General features: G+C 41.8%; 1 protein-coding gene across 5 annotated transcripts in view; it reads right to left on the reverse strand.

The window, feature by feature from the left end:
• Positions 1 to 3,738: 3,738 nt before the first annotated feature.
• LOC124130870 overlaps positions 3,739 to 20,569 on the reverse strand; it is a 37,421-nt gene continuing 20,590 nt past the window's right edge. For all 5 annotated transcript variants that reach the window (XM_048388453.1, XM_046493907.2, XM_046493909.2 and 2 more), the window contains 8 exons: positions 16,215 to 16,454; positions 14,764 to 14,851; positions 14,214 to 14,401; positions 11,837 to 11,964; positions 9,659 to 9,840; positions 7,263 to 7,373; positions 5,031 to 6,675; positions 3,739 to 4,523 (listed from right to left, as the gene is read on the reverse strand). In XM_048388453.1, the coding sequence (XP_048244410.1) occupies positions 4,269 to 4,523; positions 5,031 to 6,675; positions 7,263 to 7,373; positions 9,659 to 9,840; positions 11,837 to 11,964; positions 14,214 to 14,401; positions 14,764 to 14,851; positions 16,215 to 16,344 (2,727 nt within the window). In that variant the 5' untranslated portion in view covers positions 16,345 to 16,454 and the 3' untranslated portion in view covers positions 3,739 to 4,268. The remainder of the gene's footprint in view (positions 4,524 to 5,030; positions 6,676 to 7,262; positions 7,374 to 9,658; positions 9,841 to 11,836; positions 11,965 to 14,213; positions 14,402 to 14,763; positions 14,852 to 16,214; positions 16,455 to 20,569) is intronic.

The raw sequence follows: 20,569 nt of genomic DNA on the forward strand, positions 1-20,569 counted from the left end.
GTTTCCATGGCAACAAGTTGGACTTGGGTTCCTAAAGGGTGATGTTCATTTCCGGAGCGTAACTCAAAAACCATTAAATATTTCTTACAAAACTTTGCATGTCTACCAGGCACATACTGAACTTGTGCCTTTTGCTATTTAGGAATTTTATAAATTTCCATGGCAACAAGTTGGATTTAAGTTTTCATATAGGGTTGGTTCACTTATGGAGTATAACAAATAAACTGTTATATGTTTCCTTGCCAAACATTGCATGTCTATATATAAAGCACATACTGAACTGGTGCCATTTGATATTAAGGAGTTTTAGAAATGTTTATTTTAGAATTTCCATTGCAGCTATTTTGACATGGGCTAAGAGAAATGTTGGGTCAGTTACCTGGTTTGGGACCATAACTTGTTAAAATGGGCGGGGGATATAGATGACTTCATTGACTATACGCTTGTTTAGTTATTGTTTCTTGTAATTTGTCATTTGTTTGCATAAAAAACCCCACAGAAACACACTTGTTTTACTTTCCATTTCATATGGATGCGACCATGGTGGATCTTTTGTGGGTAAATAATGTATGCTTCTTCAAGAACATTCAACTCTTGACTCATTACAAACAGAATAGCACATTTACTTGTGGTAACTTTACAGACAGCTGCCGGGGGATATGTCATCTTTCTGATGACTCTTGTATTGATAGAAACACCACTAATATTCACGCGAATTTTTTGTTTACATAAATATTTAAACAATTACGGGTAGTCTTCTACGTGTAGTGGGTGAGTGAGTGAGTATGGTTTTACGCCGCTTTTAGCAATATTCGAGCAATATCACGGCTTCACACATTGTACCCATGTCGGGAATCGAACCCGGGTCTTCGGCGTGACGAGCTAACGCTTTAACCACTAGGCTACCCGACCGCCCCCTTCTACGTGTAAACACAACCAAAGCCATTCCTATCTCCCGAATCCCTGGAACAGTGTTTTCTCTTAACAGTATTTTAAAGTCTAAACAAACAAAAATGCTATGATATTACAGCTATGCTAATTTCAACTCTTGACTTGTTGAAACTATTTTCGTTTACCTTTTGTTCAATGTTTGTTTGTTTGTTGTTTAACGCCGCACTCAACAATATTCATCTATATGACGGCGGTCTCTAAATAATCGAGTCCGGACCAGACAATCCAGTGACTGACATCATGAGCATCGATCTACTCATCAGGGATACGATGACATGCATCATCCAAGTCAGCGAGCCTGATCCCCCGGTCCCGTTTGTCGCCTCTCCAGACAAGTATGGGTTGCTGAAGACCAATTCTTACCCGGACATTCCCGGGTTTAGTTCAATATCGAGGAACCTGAACTAAGACATTTTAAATACAGTTTGACTAGTTTGAAAATATATTAAACAAATCTGGATAGACAATTGTTATTGTGTGCATCAATCCACGCCGTCGGGGTAGGAAGACACGTCATCAACTACGTCACCGAGCCTGACCAGCCGATCCATTCGTCACCATTCGCCACTTTCCGTAACCTGCAAGAAGACTCGTCCCCCTATCGATGAATGTTATGTGCGAAAATACGACAAACCAATCAGAATGCGCGTATGATTTCAAGTTCTTTGTCAAAGAATCCCTCAGAAATAATTTCGGTTTTTACATATGTCTTGCATCTAAAAATATACCCAAGACACAGTTAAATGTGTTCAATCATACTGTATAATTTCGCATGTCCTGATGTGCTTTTCGTTGCATCTGAAATATAAATGATATATGGGGAAATATATGTGAACCATTGCGCAACGAGTTGACAGTTGTATTAGGTGTGCCCGTTTGCGCTAAGACGGAACCCGGTTGCAAAAATGGCCACGAGAGGGGCACGAGTCGCTATTCGGCTTGTCCCGGAATAACACGAGTTGGTCACGAATGCAGCCGATCCACAGTGTCGCCTCTCCCAACCAACAAAGGGTGTCCCGGAATCCCTAGAGGACATCAGGCGTATTGAATTTCTGAAGGCTTCTTAAATAAGAATAATAAAATGTGACTTTCTCACCGTTACTTCTTGTGTCCTTTGTTTTGACTCGTTTAATAACTCTGAAAACTATGTTTATGTTTCTTCGAGACCCCCTGAAAAAGATTAATTGGAATTATCACAAGATGAACAAGATGTCCATAAAATCCAAAATCCGTGACGAGTTCGTTATTGTGTTGACAGAGTTATCTCCCATTGTCTGCCGGGAACGTGCAAGCTCCATCCCTGGGCGTGAAACGTTCGTCACCCATGGTTTGGAGATGTCAGCGAATGGGATATCGCTGAAAGGAGCTTTAGGACTTGGCATGATGAAAAATGGTAACCCCACTGAGAGAGCAGTGCATTTATTACAGGGATTAAAATGGATTAATTCGGGATGGATTGTTTATATCGGAAACTATTTATATTGGTTTATTGCTTGTCACCGTATCCCGACTGCAGGGATCGATGCTCCGGATGTCAATCACTGGAGACTCGATTATTCACAGACCGCTGAATATTGCTGAGTGCGGCGTAAAACCTGAATATTAAAAAGCAAAGTACATCTGCAGTTTAACATCATGTGTGTGTTTTGCTTTTAATAATTCAGTCATATTACAACGTGTCCGCTTGACGTGGGAGGAAAGCCCGGAGTGATGCAGGTCACCCTTTAGCACAGGTATGTAGTCAATCATGCAGACCTTAGAGTCTATAATTTATTTGATAAAACAATCATTCCTTTCTCCTCCCCTTCTGAACTTTAGCAGCCTATTGTCATTCCCTTACACCTCAAAGTTTCCCCCAAACTATTATTTTCATTAAGCGCTAAACATAACTGTATTTCGGGTAATATACGTTGGACTATGTTAGAGCCGATTGATCACATACCAAGCAGTGTCATGGGTGGGTGGAGGGGATGGGAGTGGTTACAGATCACAGTTTTATTTGAATCAAGCAGGGGACAAATATTTGCCCCCCACCCCCCGGATAGCAAGTGAGTGAGTGATGGTGGTTCTAGCGAGTCCAGACATATTTTGGGGGAGGGGATGGGAGAGAACGCTATATATCCACCAGACTACAGCACTACCCACAGGATAATAAAAGAGTATGCAGATATGCTTGGTTAAACGACAATTTGTCCCACGACCTGTCAGCATTTCTATATTTTGGGGAAGGCACAGGAAAGAAGAGATGCTGGCTTTAGACGTTTATGAACGAGCACGGGTATGGTGCCGACAAACCTGGAAACATTAACAGTGCGAGTCTGAGATTCGATCCCACGACGATAGGTTTCTGGCACGCCAAAGGGATCCAACTCCGCACAGATAATTGCTCTGCCTTAGACGACTGGATCCCCCAGGGCACCGCCCCACAAAGCGATCTTAGCGCTACGACTATCGTAAGCCAGTGTTAAAGTGTGAGAGTTACGATCACCTTAGCGCTAAGGTGGCTTTGTGGAACGGGGCCCTGGTCACGAAATGTACAGGGTCAGGCAAGGTCGTCAAACAGTGATATTGTGCATTTGGAGATAGGGTAAGATTTATGTCAACTTCTATCGAAAACGTTTCCGCATTACCACGTGTAAGATTCTTCAGCTGTAAGATTCTTAAGTTGTAAGATCTTGTAACAAAGGTAATGGTTGACCCGTTCCGAACCACGGGATTGCCTGCTGCACACCGAGAACCAATGTGTTCACTGCATACAAATAACAAAAATAACAAACAACCATATGGTCAAATTACAAAAATATTTTTCAGTGAAAAAAACCCAATAAGTTAGTAAAACTGTCACCACAAGAGCTTTTGCAGATTATTGTCAGCAATGCACGAGACGTCAGGCAAACGAGGTAAATAAATTTAAATATACCAAGTTTGTACAAAATCCTCCAAGGAAATTTGAACGTTTGTCTTTGCACACATTTGACCAGTTTTCGTTTCGCTTTAGTTTGACCGATCCTGCTTTTGTAGTACAGGGGCGATTACTCGAGTCTTCCCGAACATGCGTGTTGCACATAAAATGGAAAAAAAACCGGTAGAGCGTGTCGACGCATTTTGACTTTGATGAAGAAAAAAATATGATTTTGTTGCAGAGTGCCGTTGACATCATGCTCTCGTTTCGGGTTTTGAGACACTGGGATTCAAGTCCTGTTTTTTCAACCATTCGTTGTTTCCCCATTGATATATGGGTGACATATAGTTGCTCTAAATCACACATATAATACTATTTATCCGACATGACCCAATACTTCGTGTTAAACGTCATATCAGCTTTCTTGGGTGAAGCTGATTGCTTGGTTACTATTGCCGAGTGACTGCGTGTCAGTTTGGTTTCTGGCACTCATAAGGTAGTTCATTATCATCCGGGTCTTTTTCACATGGTCGAACTGAGGTAAGGATTCCACCATGTGGTACCGCACGTGCTTGTGACCTTTGACCTGCACGCGCTGATCAGCAAACTGACACAGTTGTTTCCGGATCCATACCTTTCCACCTGGACGAGGCTGAGACTCGGGAGTTTCCTGAAATAAGGAAGATTCAAAATGAAGCTTAGTGAGTGAGTGAGTGAGTGAGTGAGTGAGTGAGTGAGTGAGTGAGTGTTGTTTCCTGTCAAAAATCGAATCTAGGGTATGGGGGAGTTTTGAAAAGTATAATTTTGTTTGCGAAAGTTAAGGCCAAAAATAAGGTTAACTCATGTTTTTGAATCAGTGACAGAAAAAGATAAAACGATTCCAAATCCTTTAGAATATTATATTCCCTTAGCTAATGGCAGGGTGGATAATGATCAAATTATTGTTTTTTTTACTATACAAACTGATCATTCACACTATCAAAAGGGTGGCGGGGTAGCCTAGTGGTTAAAGCGTTCACTCGTCACGACGGAGGTCCGGGTTCGATTCCAACATGGGTACAATGTGTAAAAAACATTTGTGGTGTTCACCGCCGTGATATTGCTTGGATACTGCTAAAAGCGGCGTACTCACAAAATTCACGATTGTTGGAATTCGGAACAGTAACAACCTCCGTACCTGTATATGTCCAGTGTACCGCCGCAGCTTGGGTAGTTTCAGGGTCATCTTGTTCTTGTTGCCGTATTTGAGATGAAAAGACCTGATCCTGGACTCCAGATAGCTGAGGGAGTTTTCGCTTGTGTCGTAATCCGCATACGAAGGCTCCTTGTCAGCTAACTGAGTCGAGATGCGATCCTGAATCCTCTCCTGTATGATCTTCCTTGCAGGCTCCCATCTGGACCTAACTGAACTGGTGCTGGACCTTCGAGTGGACAGGGGTACATACGCTAGAGTTGGGAGATGGAATTCCTCCTCCGGTTTCTCTTTCGAGGGTTCGATGTTCAAGGGTTCATAACCTTTGGCGCTTTTGGGTCGTTCGAGCTCAAGTTCGATAATCTCCTTCGGGGATTCAAGATTTGGTTTTCTGCTAACTGCACTTTCCTTTCGTTCACGAGACAGAAGCTGTTCTGCCGTATCTTCTCGTATTGGTGGTAGGACGTTGTTGCTTTCAGTCAGCTGGGGTCCCCGTGAAGACGCTGGTGGAATCGGTCCATGGGTTAGCTTAACGCTATGCTCATTCAACTGATGCATCATATTCTGATCCTTTTCTTTACCTTCACTCGAAACACTCAAGGGAGATAATCCTCTTCTTGGGGTGGACTTACCACTGTTTGGTTCCGATGGAGGTTTTGGAACAAATTTGGAGTTGAACCTCTTCTGTGAAGAGGATCCATCACTCTTAACGGACTCCTTGTCATCGGTATCCGTGTTCAAGGATCCCGTTGATCCAAACTTCCCCTTCTTCCTGGAGAAACTCGTTGCTCTGCTTCTGGAAGGCTCAGAGAAGCTTGTCCTCCTGCTGACGGTCGTCTCAGATACGGCATCAGTTCGGACGGAACCATTGGATCCGGCAGGTTTCTTCTTCCGGGGCTGTTGGAACATGAGCAAGTCGTCATCCAACATCTGCTGTAGACTCTCCACAATCTCTCGCCGGCTTCTTGGCTGACGTCGGTTCGGGTTTCTTATCTTCTGTTTATGTTGAACATTGAAACTAGACCCCCTTTTCCGGATATTCTCTCGTATTCTAGCTTTCTCCTGCATGAGATTCTTATAATAAACAGCCCCTGGAACCTGGGGATCCACAAGTGGAGACTTTCCTTCCAAAAAGTTATCCAGGATGTATTGCCTTTCGTGATTAATATCCGGAGCAACCTTGGATTCTTTCAACGGAGGTAGTCTCTTAGCTTCCGGTAACGACCCTTCAGTCAGTTTATAGTGGAGAAACTTTAAAAGAGGTATGTGTTGTGCATATTTTAAGTCCTTACGAATAGCTAACTTAGATTCCACAAGCTTTTTCATCATTTGAATAGTGTTTGGATTCTTTCTTCCAACAAGTCGTTCAAAGTTTTTCATGTCTAGAATGAATACTTCAGTGTCAGTGGAACACACGACAGTCTGCATGTAGGTTCCTAGACCCAGACATATTTCGGTGTCCCCCAGGACCTCTCCGTTCTGGACCCCACACAGACTCACAGACCTCTCGTGCAGCTTCCTCTCTACCGCCACGTAACCCTGTCTACGCCGGAGGTCCACGTTGTCCACCTTCATGGGGAGGGCGTTGGGGTCGCGGTATTTCCTTAGTATGGCGTTCTTCCTTGGCTCCCTGTGGAACAAGAGACACTCGTGTAATTACCAGATGCTCTGAGTGAGTTTTGTTTTGTTTGTTTGTTGTTGTTTAACTCAGAAATACTCCAGCTATATGACCAAGGTCTGTAAATAATGGAGTCCATGAGAGGAGATTATTCTTGTCGCAAGAGGCGACTAACGGGGTCGGGTGGTCAGACTCGCTGACTTGGTTGATGCATGTCATTGTATCCCAAATTCGTAGATTCGTAGATCGATTATCTGGTCCAGACTCGATTATTTACAGACCGCCGTCATATAGCTGGAATAGTGCTTAGTGAGGCGTTTAAACAACAAACACACACTGATATAGTTACGTCCATGCACATGTGTGTGTGTAGGTGGCTGCTTGTACTAATCCTAACCAGACACAGAATACTGACTCCGAGCCAACCAGTCCCTGTTTTATTCTCATCATGCCGGGAATCGGACCACCGCTCTACCCACTACACCACGGAGGCGGTCAGTTCACTTTTGAAGCCAATCAAATTTTCAAAACTTAAAATCTACCAATTCAAATAGAATTATTCACTTATCTCAACCAATCAAGTCTAATCACTCACGTACCTCAACCAATCAAATTCAATGGAGTAGATATCAATAGCAGCTTCAAAGGGCCAGAGGTTAGGGTACTGGTGACGATGACGGGTGGGCTCCATGAAGAACTTGGCCTGGCCTCTGGAAAACAAGGAGTAATACGGTCTCTTATATTGGCATCAGTAGAACAGAGACAGGGCAGTGACGTGTAGGCTGCTTGTAGACCTACAGATGCACCTAGTACAGTGCCCGCAGTCGGAGTCGCTACCATGGATACCAGACACGAGTAGGCACCAATCACAAATCAGGGCTCGACTGTCTATGTATAACATGCATCGGTGCAACCTATTATTAAAAAATGAAACCTATTTATTTATGTCTACATGTGCATGTAAAAAATCTTCAAATTTGTGTCTTTCTCACCCTTACTTGTCTACACTAAAACAATATTGAACACATTGAATACCTCTAGGATTTATTCACCACATTACTCATAAACCTGTGTTATGTGTAATTTGTCATGCTTTCTTGGGCTTGACGTCATCAAACTGTGGGTACTTCAAAATTATGTACTGTAGCCTGAACGGTCACGGAAGTTACCAGCGTTTCAAGTAAGGATGTTTAGATTATCTAACTAATGATAATCATTATGTATTATAGGAAGGTTACCATTGATGCAAAATATGTACTGTAACAGTTAGTACCAACTATATTAAAATTCATGACAGTGTTATCAGAGATCTGAGATTGTATTATTTAGAGAAGTTTCTGGGACCAGGGTGCAATCTGGTTTTGTCTGGTGCAACTAGGTTTTCATTTCAACAAGCACCTGGTGCAAGTTAAATTAATCAAGTTCCTTAAATCGAGCACTGTAGGTAACCACAAGTTAAACAGGTAAGCAGTGGTTGGGAGGGACTTTTGAATGATATTACCAGCCATTGATAGCCAAGTGGTATCCAGGGTGCACATGAGCCATTCATTGATAACACGTTTTGAAGTCATTGTTTCTACCTGGTGATTTTTAATCACAGTTTCGTCTGTCAAGGTCGACATTCCATGCTACCGTTGGCATACTTTAATGAAAACAAATCGCCGTTCGTTTTCCCACCTACCAACTCTAACCAAGATCATGGCTGTAAAGGTTAACAGACGTGCCAACGTAAAATTTCCCAGCGTTAATCCCCAGCAACCTATGCTTGCCGTTAAAGTCGACTTACTGGGTGAGACCCGTGAAGATCCGGGGTAGAATAGGTCTTCAGCAACCCATGCTTGCCATAAAAGGCGACTATGCTTCTCGTAAAATGCGACTAACGGGATCGGGGTGGTCAGGCTCGCTGACTTGGTTGATGCATGACATCGTATCCCAATTGCGTGGATCGATGCTCAAGATGTCAATAACTGGATTGTCTGGTCCAGACTCGATTATTTACAGACCACCGTCATATAGCTGGAATATTGCTGATTGCGGCGACAACAAACACACAAACGAACAAACAAACATTCAGACAAATAACAGAGAATGATAACCCGATCAGCGCCTGCTCTTACGACGAACATGGAGAAGGGAACCTTTTCTGATCGGGGTCCCTCGGGGTTCGATACTCAGCAGTGCCGGCGCCGCGTACCCAGGGAACCCGGCTGGATACTCATCTACATGTGAAGCGACAACGGAACGGAGGATGACTGTGTCCGCAGTATTTTTATGTAGGAAATTCAAAATGTGTTTTTGCGGTATAAGATCCTGGCATGTGAACCGACGAATTTTATATTAATGAATTTATATAGGACACGTTCCAATTTATAACTGCGCTTAGACCATGATAGGTTATAATACAGTAAACTACGTTATTACGAACACGCTTATAACGAACTGACGGATATAACGAACTGTTTTTTTTTGTCTCAGCCATTTGCTGTGTATGTGCTGTATGTATGCTTATAACGAAGAACGGTTATAACGAACTAAAATTAGTGGTCCCTTTGAGTTCGTTATAATTGTAGTTTACAGTATTATCTCTGTCACTGGATCAGTGTGAACCCGAGTTTCATTATCAGCTCCCTGGGGAGTATACAACCCAAGCGGCCCGTGAGGCGGTAGACTGAGTAAATTGGGATTTACATCGCTTTTAACAGAATTCCAGTTTTATCACGATGCGTCAGCTTCATGGAAGACCCGACATGATACAGGTCTTAGACATTTAGCACGTTGATGAAACCAACGAGAACGGGTAGGCGCTGACAAACCTAGAATAATCAGGGCGAACCGGGATTCGAACCCACAAATCATTGGTTTCTGACGTGCCCAAGGGATGCCTCTCCGTACAGCGAAGTACTGAGCCTTGGGGAGACAGGGGCACTTGAAGAGTATCATTGAACAGGGGCATCATTCGAACAAAATTCACATGTACTATCAAAGGCAGACTAACCTGAGTATGAAATGAAGGCCAGTGATTGGCTCCCCTTGTTTTACCAGTGTACTCTCGAAGCCATATTGCTCCTTCCGTAAACTGAGAGTGAGGAGTCGCTTGAAGCGCTGCGACATTTTAGAGAAGAACGGATGTTTCTGAACAAAATGGCGGCATTCGGCGTACGACCTCTCTTCATATTCCTGAAACGAACCCCATAGAATTAAGACTTGCTGTAAAGAGAAAACGTAAAAGTGAAAATACGTGATATTTATTAAATTAAATTATGTGTTGCGGTGAATCGATTATATTGATACGAACTTAAAATAACGTCTATGTGAAGAAGCTGTTTATGTTTTTCAAACAGTGTATATTATAGTGATACATGTCAGCATGAGTGAGTGGGTGAGTATGGTTTTACGCCGCTTTCAGCAATGTTCCAGCAATCACACAGATGAGACACCACAACTGCGCTTCACACATTGTACCCCTGTAGAAATCAAACCTAGCCTTCTGCGTGACGAGCAAACGCTTTAACCACCAGAGCGAATGACAATAACAAGATATGTCACCATTGCTTGTTTGAAGAACATACCATTTTTTTTAATATGTTTGTTTTTAACGAAAGAAATGTATATGTCTAATTACAAACTGGAAAATCCTCAACGAAAATTAGAAGAGTTTTATGTCACGTGAGTGAGTGAGTTCGGAAAGCCCGAAGTGATGCCCACGAGCAGGGGTATGGTACTGACAAACCTAGAAACATAATCGGGATTCGAACCCACAATCATAGGTTTCTGGCGTGCCCAAGGGACGCAACTCTGCACAGCGAATCGCGGGGCCTTAGACGACTGGGCCACCCGTGCCCCCTTTTATGTCACGTGCTTTTAAATATATCACATTATGATAAATAAGAGCGTGATAACCGATGTTTACCTTGAGTATACTACATAAATACACCACTAAAATATAGTTAAGGACCACCCGATTATTTCATATTCCTATAGTTAACCTGTCATGGCATGACAGATAAACTATAGTCATGTGAAAGAATCGGGTGGCCCTTAACTTGTTTTGAGTAGTATATGTTGCGCTAAATGTAAACACAGAACAAGGATGTTTCGCTCACGTCTCTGTCGTCGCTGTCATCGTCGGCATTTTCAGACATGGTCAGACTTCAGAACCGACACTCTCTTGACAGCCAAACGTCTACTTATGTGTTACTACTGATAGGTTCAACATACCTCAATTTACCCAGGGGTCAAGAGGTCACGGTGGCAAAGATTTATCAGAATAGAAAGATCAAATCTCGATGGGACAATGAAGTGGCGGTGTAACAGCCTTAACCTTATTTCTGTCTTTATCTGTTTGATAAATATTTGAAGTACAGATATAGTCGACGCCAACAAGAAACTTCGGTTATACTAACATGTAGTCTCTGAAATGAACATATCTTACAAAAAACAGTTGTTAAATTATCTTAATAAAATATATTAAAAAGGATCTCAGAGACACTCTTTATTTCCTGAAACCGCAGTACACTATTATAGACTTGCATGGGCTGTATTGAATATATTTGTTTCAGGGTCGGTATGACAGATTACTGTTCAATGAATGAATGAGACAAATGAGGTGAGTGAGTGAGGCTTCGCTCTTCTTTTAGCAATATTCCAGCAATATCAAGGCGGAGGACATCAGAAAGGGGCTTCACACATTGTACCCATTCGGGGAACAAACCCAGGACTTTGGCGTGACGAACAAACACTTTAACCACTTGGCTACCTCACTGCCTCATATGGGCTTTAAGGGTGAGTGAGTGAGTGAGTGAGCTATATCATTGAGTGGCAACTTTAAGTGGGAGCACCGTTTCCGTGGCCTATTGGATATGGCATGGGAGAGCAGAAGGTCGGTGGTTCGATTCTCTGGCAATGTCATACCAAAATACGTAAAAAGATGGCATTTGTTGTTACCCTGCCTGGCGCTCGGCATTAAGGGGATACACAAGGCTTTGAAACAAGGACTGGTCGGGTTTGATAAACTGCAGAATGACATCTCAGTGGGATAATTATGATGATGATGATGATGATGATGATGATGAAGATGGTGATGATGATAATGATGATGTGTCAAAATGACGCAGGTCGTAGACGTATTCTTTTTAAAGAATCCGGCAAATATATGTACAGGAACGACGGATACCTTTAATGAGGAGTTGAAGAGTTCTCTGTCGACCACGAGGAAGTCACAATCGTTGTCGGTGATGATGCTGGCGTTACGGATGTTGTCTTCACTCATCAAGGCCACCTCACCGAAACTCTTCCCCGACTCTGAAACCATAGGGAAGGTGAGAGAGTGAATGAGTGAGTGAGACAGACGAGACGGCAAATACGATATCTTAGCACAGGACAGGATAAATGTGATATCTTAGCACAGGATCGGTAAATATGCTATCTTAGCACAGGACAGGATAAATGTGATATATAAGCACAGGATCGGTAAATATGCTATCTAAGTGTGAGGTCCTCCGTCGTGATATTGCTGGAATGTAGCTAAAAGCGGCGTAAAACCATACTCACTCACTAACTACTGTACGAGGTCATAAAGGGCAAAGAGTGTATATGCTTTTTTTTTAAAACCGGAATGAGCAAACTTAAATATAAGTGTTAAGTTCCGCCATATAAAGAGTAATATCACCGGTCTTGTTGGCTCCTCAGCTTACTTACTATTTGGGATTTGCTCTTTTAACTTAGTAGAAGCGCAATGAGGCAAAAGGGAAGTACGAATTTGTATATGACGAGGTGGGTAAGGTGAAATGGCGTGTAACGTCGCGTCCAAGATTATTGTACTGATATAGCGACATGCATGCACACGTGTGTCTGTGTGTGGCTGCATATACTTGTCGGGACTAATGCCGATTTTATAGTGCTAGCCCTCTGAGATACCAGTTCAACATGAATACCCCACTCAGACACAGTGTACTGACTCCGAGCCGACCAGTCCTTGTTTTATCCCCAAATGTCGAAAGCCAGGCAAAGTAACAAAAAGTACCATGTACCAAACGTCTGTTGGTATGAAGCGGGTGGGGATCGAACCCCCGACCTTCCGCTTTTTGGGTAGACGATCTACCACTAGACCACGGAGGCGGTCTGTATATGACGAGTGATTGGACCATCGGTTGTAAAGGGGCGGTCGGGTAGCCTAGTGGTTAAAGCGTTCGCTCGTCTCGCCGAAGGCTCGGGTTCGAGTCCCCACATAGGTACATTGTGCAAAGCCCATTTCTAATGTTCCTCGCCGTTATATTGTTTGAACGTTTCTATAGATTCAAAATTCTGATCCGGAATTGGTCGTGTAAGCTAGCTTTATGGGAGGGGTTTACTAGCTTTACCAAGGATGCTGTTCATTTTAAGAGTAAAACATTACGATTAGAATTTAGGCCTTGAGCTGAACATCCACTGAAAAGAATTTTGTCGGATGGAAGAGTTATAGTCTGTTAATCCGCCATCCCCCAACCTAAGTAATTAAGATTTCTGACGTCATCGAATGTGTGAACGATGAATGACGATTTCGTGCTCACAATGTGAGACTAAGGCACCGTTCAACAAAGCGATTTTAGCTGTAAGAAGGTCGTAACTTACTGTAACGTAGCTTTACGACAGTCATAGCGCTACGACCGCTTCTTGGAGCAGGACCCTCGCTGATAGAGTGTCACTGCACCCGACGGCAATGAGCGTTGCTCATGTTGTCAACCCCTAGTTTTGTTAGCCCTGATTTGATTTTACACAGGCTATCTTAGTCTGTCATACAGACCCTGATACAAATATATCCAATTTAGCCCATGCAAGTCTGTAATGTTTGGCAAGTCTAAATTACTGCAGTATCAAGAAAATGAAGAGAGTCTCTCGGCTCCTTTTTATTATATTTTTAAGATAATTTAACAACTGTTTTTTTCTGTAGTTTCATTTCAGAGACTCGATGTTAGTCTAAGGCTACCTATTTGGAGGTGAGTGAGTGAGTGAGTGAGTGAGTGAGTGAGTATGGTTTAACACCGCTTTTAGCTATATTCCAGCAATACTACGGCGGGGGACACCAGAAATGGGCTTCACACATTGTACCCATGTCGGGCATCGAAACCGGGTTTTCGGCGTGACGAGCGAACGCTTTAACCACTAGGCTACCCGACCGCCCAGACTTGGAGGTGAGGTGAGGTGAGACGAAAGGGGAGACTAACGTTGCGTTCAAGATTAATTCACTTGTACAGCGACGTGAATGCACGTGTGCGTGAGGCTGTATCCCATTGAGATACCATGCTGCCTAACATGGATACGTCTCAGACGTACTTTATCTGTCTTTATCCTGTCCTTTATCCCCTAATGCCGACCTCCAGGCAGGGTATGTACTATTATACTCACTTCCAAAAAAACTGCACACCCTAAAGCATGAAATGTCCGAAAAGGAAAAGGAAATATATATGAGCGTTTCTTTTGGAAGTGAGTATATATACAAATGGAGAACTGTTGATGCGGCGTAATTCAACATTCACTCGTCCATTCACCATCCATGCGAGTCACATGCTTACCAAAGTGTATGATGAATTTCCCATAGGAAGACCTGTCCCCTGCCCTGCGTCTCTTCGTCTCCGCGGTTGATGCCCCCACCCCTCCGTGCTTCTTGGGGGAGGAAGGGACCGGCGTGAACCCCTCATCTTCCCCTGTCATGGACGGGTCGATGTATACCGATATCCTTCCGCGGAGGATGATGTACATACTGAAAAAGTAGTTCCCATGTTTTTTCACCCGGTTTCAAATAATTAAAATAGTTCTTTTGTATAGACTGCAAATTAAAGTACGCGCGCTGGTGCATCTGTCTTGCATTTTGCTTTGAGGGTATTAATGGTGTATAGGTCATGTGGAGGTCTGAATGCATTTTTACCAGCAACGGGACATCACTCTGCCAAATGGTCTATATTTAACATGCATAGTTGCTGTTGGAGTGATAATTTCCTGTTATTTTGCCTGGTGACGACCATGACCCTGATTGGGTCAAGGTCACATGTGAACGTTGACCGTTCGCATTGATTAGTATCAGTGAACCACAGATACGAAGCTGTCGTCTCAAAAATGTCTTACCAGTCTCCCAACTCGCCTTGCTTGATGATGACGTCATTAGGGGGCGACTTCCGGTAATGGCAGTTTCGTATCAGGTTTTTGAGAACCGCTGGAAGAAAGATTGATAAAATAATTTCATTTTACAGTCACCTATCTGAGTCTCTATCCATTGAACTCAATGACAAGAGGGATGACCTACACTCGGTGGAGCAGGACAAACGTGACGTCTTCCGGAGCACTGGTGTCCCATGTGAGGTTCAGTGATCAATTCATATAATTTTCACCACTATTTTGTCTTTTATGCCTAATGGAATATGAAGTAAGGATAAGAATTTATGGATGAACAACTTCTTAATTACAGTGAGTGAGTGAGTGAGTGAGTGAGTGAGTGAGTGAGTGAGTGAGTGAGTTGGGTTTAACGCCGCCTTTAACATTATTCCAGTTATATCACGGCGTGTCAGCTTAATGTGGGAGGAAAGCCCGAAGTGATGCAGGTGTCAGACGTTTACCACTTCGGTGAAACCCACGAGCACGGGTATGGTGCTGACAAACCTAGAAACATAATCTTGGCGAACCGGGATTCGAACCCACGATCATAGGTTTCTGGCGTGTCCAAGGGACGCAACTCTGCACAGCGAATCGCGGCGCCTTAGACGACTGGGCCACCCGTGCCCCCTCTTTATTACAATTAAAAGAGACCGCTAAACAAAGATCTGAGGACATCCCATTATGGGTCACGTCAGAACGACCTTTCGCGAATTTTGACCGACCAATGAAATGACTGACAAGAAATCGACATAAGCCAATCAGAAGGCAGCTTTCTCGAGCTTTACGACACTAGTTTCAAACTGGGGCCTACGCTTCGAAACATATTTTGTCGTATTCTCGAACAAAAAAATTAAAACTGATAAGAAGAACACTCTGGAATGGCTTATAGATGGCCTAGTTTGTATGGATATAATCATAAAGCCCGTAACTGTCGTTCGGAATACCCCGTGTTACATATTTCGTGGTTGCATAGTTAGAAAACAGATTCCGAGTGTCACTTTCATGATCTGGTAAGCGACGCTCTGATTGATCCAATGAAAGGTCGTTCTGACGTGACCCCCAATGGGATGTCCCCAGATCTTTGTTTAGTGGTAGCGAGTACAAAGATCTGATTTTAATTAGATTGTTACGCCCACTGAATCTGTTTCGGCGAATAACCAAGACTGGCTATTCTCTTGCATTAATGTTTTATAAAAGTACTGAGTATGGTTTTACGCCGCTTTTAGCAATATTCCAGCAATATCACGGCGGGGGACACCAGAAATGGGCTTCACACATTGTACCCATGTCGGGAATCGAACCCAGGTCTTCGGCGTGACGAGCGAACACTTTAACCACTAGGCTACCCGACCGCCCTTTATAAAAGTATAATGGAAAAGGTCGTGACGCTTTTATTTGACATCATTATGGTATTCAGAACATACCTCTGGTTAGGTGGTATACGGTATTCGACCGTTTACGTAACCATGGCAATATTTCAGCCACATCCTGATCAGTTCGTTGGGCCGGTGGCTTTGAGATGACCTCTATCACGTGATCTACGAAGTGTGCCATGGCGTCACGTTGACTCCTTTACGTCACGTGGTGTGTATGGATTTGACGTCAGTGTGTGACGTCACCCACTATCCTCCAAACTCGGTACTCCATTGTCACCAGCGTTGTGTCTGTTAAAGAAAATAATAATTTATAGTATAATCCCATTTAACTGGGGATCGATCGATGTCACGTGACGTATTGTTTGACAATTGATACAGGATCATAGTGTATGATCATCGGAACCGAAAATCAATTGTGTTTTGAAATGAATCATTTTATTCTCTAGAAAAAAATAAGTAGGATGGCGACTTCAGTTTAACCAAGCTTATCTTAGAGATTTCATATTACCAAGGAAAGGGTTTGTTGCTGTACAAATGGTATAAAACATTAATGATAAAAAAGAAATATTGAAAATGAATGTTATGAGAAGATGTGATACAATGCCGTTTTTAAAAAATAAACGAGCACGACTGCTAGAAATAGCATTAATCACACGCCAACTGTATTAAACCTAAAACATATAACATGAAATAGTAAATTTAACTTTAATATAAATGTGATAATATACTATAATTTAATATAAATCAGATAATATAATATAATAAAATATGATATAATATAATATAATATAATATAATATAATATAATATAATATAATATAATATAATATAATATAATATAATATAATATAATATAATATGATATAATATAATATAATATGCACATGCCTGTTCATATAAACGTCCCGGGTATCCAAAATATGTTTACCAAAAGGATCTCATTGCATTTCTTTGTTGGACGACTCTGAAGTGTAGGTCGATGTCGCCATGTCAATCCCCTCCAACGTTCAACAGGCAACACACTCATAGTGTAATATCAATCCCTAACGACCAGTCAAGCGTGTCGTTGGACCACATGTAGTGACCTTTACCCGACCCAAGTATCAATATCCATTATGTCGTTTACCCTTCAACTACCAGGGCCCTTTGCGGAGGTTTCCAATAGAACCTCGAACATTAGAAAGACTTTGTGTGTGCTACAACAAGCGAAACGAGGTTTTGATTCTTGTAAATATTGTGAGTGCAAGTTCTACGTGTCCCGTTAAATGAATGCGAGGGTTAGTGGTGATTCTTACAACTGTTTCGAGGCGTTTGTCTATAGTTGTTGCCTTAAGTACAAAGTTGGTTTTCGGGGGTGGTCGTTTCATGGTGTTTGAAGGGCTCTGTTTGTGTGTTTGTGTTTGTATTTGGTTGGCAGGATGCATAGAAAACCTTCATACGTGTCCTTTATTCAGGCGATAAACATGATGTATTCGATGTCAGGACTTTATATTTTGGACCGACAGCGTTATGAGAATAATAAAAGGGTTTATCGATTTATTCAAATACGAAGGCAATCCATCAGATCTTAGAAAACGGGGTGTTAGTGTGTGTCGGGGTATGTATATTTGTGTCTGTGTGTGTATATGTGTATAAGTGTGTGTATATATGTGTATGTGTGTGTCTGTGTATATATGTGTGTGTGTCTCTGCGTGTATATATATGTGTGTAAGTGTGTGTATATGTGTTTGTGTGTGTAAGTGTGTGTATATATGTGTATCTGTGTGTGTATATATATGTGTGTGTAGGTGTGTGTATATGTGTGTGTGTGTGTATGTGTATATGTGTGCGTAAATGTGTGTATATATGTGTGTCTGTGTGTATATATGTGTGTGTCTGTGTGTATATGTGTGTGTCTTTGTGTGTGTCTGTGTGTATACATGTTTGTCTCTGTGTGTATATGTGTGTGTATAAGGGTGTGTATATATGTTTGTGTGTGTATGTGTGTATATATGTGTGTCTGTGTGGGTAAGTGTTTGTGTATATGTGTGTGTATATGTGTGTCTGTGTGTGCATATATGTGTGTATATATGTGTGCGTATATATGTGTGTGTTTATGTGTGTCTCTGTGTGTAAGTGTTTGTATATGTGTGTGTGCATGAGTGTGCAAATTGTGTGTGTATGTGTGTGTATATGTATGTATGTATGTATGTATATGTGTAAGTGTGGGTATATTTGTGTGTCTGTGTATGTATATGTGTGTGTCTGTGTGTGTATATGCGTGTGTATGTGTGTGTGTGTATCTATGTGTGGGTAAGTGTGTGTGTGTATGTTTCTGTGTGTATATGTGTGTATGTCTCTCTGTGTGTGTCTGTGTACATATACGGGTGTATGTATATATGTGTGCCTGTGTGTAGGTGTGTATATATATATTTGTGTGTATATGTGTGAGTGTGTAGGTGTGTAAGTGTTTGAATATGTGTTTGCCTGTGTGTGCATGTCTGTCGAAGTGTGTGTATATGTGTGTATGGTGATGTCCTGTATGTACTGTCCTATCTGTGTTGATTGCATCCAACGGACTGGAGTCCACTTATATGGAGAATCATTATGTTAGGCTGCCAACGTTATATTTTCCTGTTATAATGCTAAGAAAACTCATATAATCTCTCTCTGTCTCTCTCTCACTCTATCTCCCTCTCTCTCTCGTAAAAAGTGGCTGGGTAATTTTGTGTAAAAGTAAAAATTTGCAACCGCATGACCCCTACCATGTTTAAAAGGTGCGTAAGTGTGCAAGATTTATTCAAATACGAAGGTTATCCATCAGATCTTAGAAAACGGTGTGTAAGTGTGTGTAAATGTGTGTCGGTGTGTGTATATATGTGTCTGTGTGTATATGTGTGTGTGTTTGTGTGTGTCTGTGTGTATATGTGTGTGTCTGTGTTTGTCTTTGTGTGTGTATGTGTGTGTAAGTTTTCATTCCACGGACTGGAGTCCACTTATATGGAGAATCATTATGTTAGGCTGCCAACGTTATATTTACCTGTTATGATGCTAAGAAAACTCAAATGATCTGTGTGTGTGTGTGTGTGTGTGTATATATATGTGTGTCTGTGTGTCTATGTGTGTCTGTGTGTATATATGTGTGTATATGTGTGTGTCTGTGTGTATATGTGTGTGTATGTGTGTGTAAGTTTTCCACGGACTGGAGTCAACCTATATGGAGAATCATTATGTTAGGCTGCCAACGTTATATTTACCTGTTATGATGCTAAGAAAACTCATATGATCTCTGTGTGTGTGTGTGTGTGTGTGTGTGTGTGTGTGTGTGTGTGTGTGTGTGTGTGTGTGTGTGTGTGTGTGTGTGTGTGTGTGTGTGTGTGTGTGTGTGTCTCTCTCTCTCTCTCTTTCTCTGTCTCTCTCGTAGAACGTGTCTGGGTAATTTTGTGTAAAAGAAAAATTATTCAATGAAGGCTTTGGTAAAAAAACCGCATGACCCCTACCATGTTTGAAATGTGATAAATCTATGCCGTAAAAAAGCAAATGTATTGATTCGCAAATATATCAAGTGTAAGAAACCCATCAGCAGTTGTGTATTATGCGATTTCCTATCAATTTAAAAAAAGCTTTGACTCAAATAGTTGTAAGTTAATACAACCATGCAGATATATTCTTTGAGTACTGACTTAGCACCAGTACACGCCATTTGTTAAATATTATCTACTTAAGATATTGCTAATTGAACATCAAACACATGATAAAGTCAACTGAAAATCAAGTTTCTTTTGCTCCTTCTTTTACATAAATATAAATATTTGCGAAACCGCCAACTGTTTAAAAAGGGAACATCTAGTCCATTAAAACGCGTACAAATGCGAAATACGCCCAGTGTTTAAATGGTTTACCGACCAATCTCAATAAAAAAGTATTTTTCTAAACTCTCCGGCGGATTAAATGACTCATGATACATGTTTGTATAGTAAACATTATAAACAACAAAATATACATTTCCACAATGCTTACTTTCCATAATCAATGAATATATTTATACATTCTTTCGATTCGGCGCCGTTCAATACTCAGCAGTGATTATGTGTTAATAGGCAAGGAGTCAGGTTTCAACACTCCCGAGGCCTATTAACGTCTTGTGTGTAGCACCGACATTATTGACTTTGCAGCATTGAGAGAGCAGTGATGTCGAGACTATTCAAAAAGTGTTAACCTTTGACGAATTGTTGATATAATCAATCTCAGTGCATTGCCATCGTCAATAACCCTACACGAAAAACCTATTATCAATGTGAAGAATTATTCAAATATTTTCTTATTCTCAGTGCGATCTTAATGCAATACCGGTTTCTAGAGACGGTACGTGGATTCATCCAATATAAGAACTATATTGATTAGGCAAAGCTAACAGATTAATA

The sequence above is a fragment of the Haliotis rufescens genome, unplaced genomic scaffold (assembly GCF_023055435.1).
Source record: "Haliotis rufescens isolate VD_foot unplaced genomic scaffold, xgHalRufe1.0.p SCAF_10, whole genome shotgun sequence".
NCBI classification, from domain to species: Eukaryota; Metazoa; Mollusca; class Gastropoda; order Lepetellida; family Haliotidae; genus Haliotis; species Haliotis rufescens.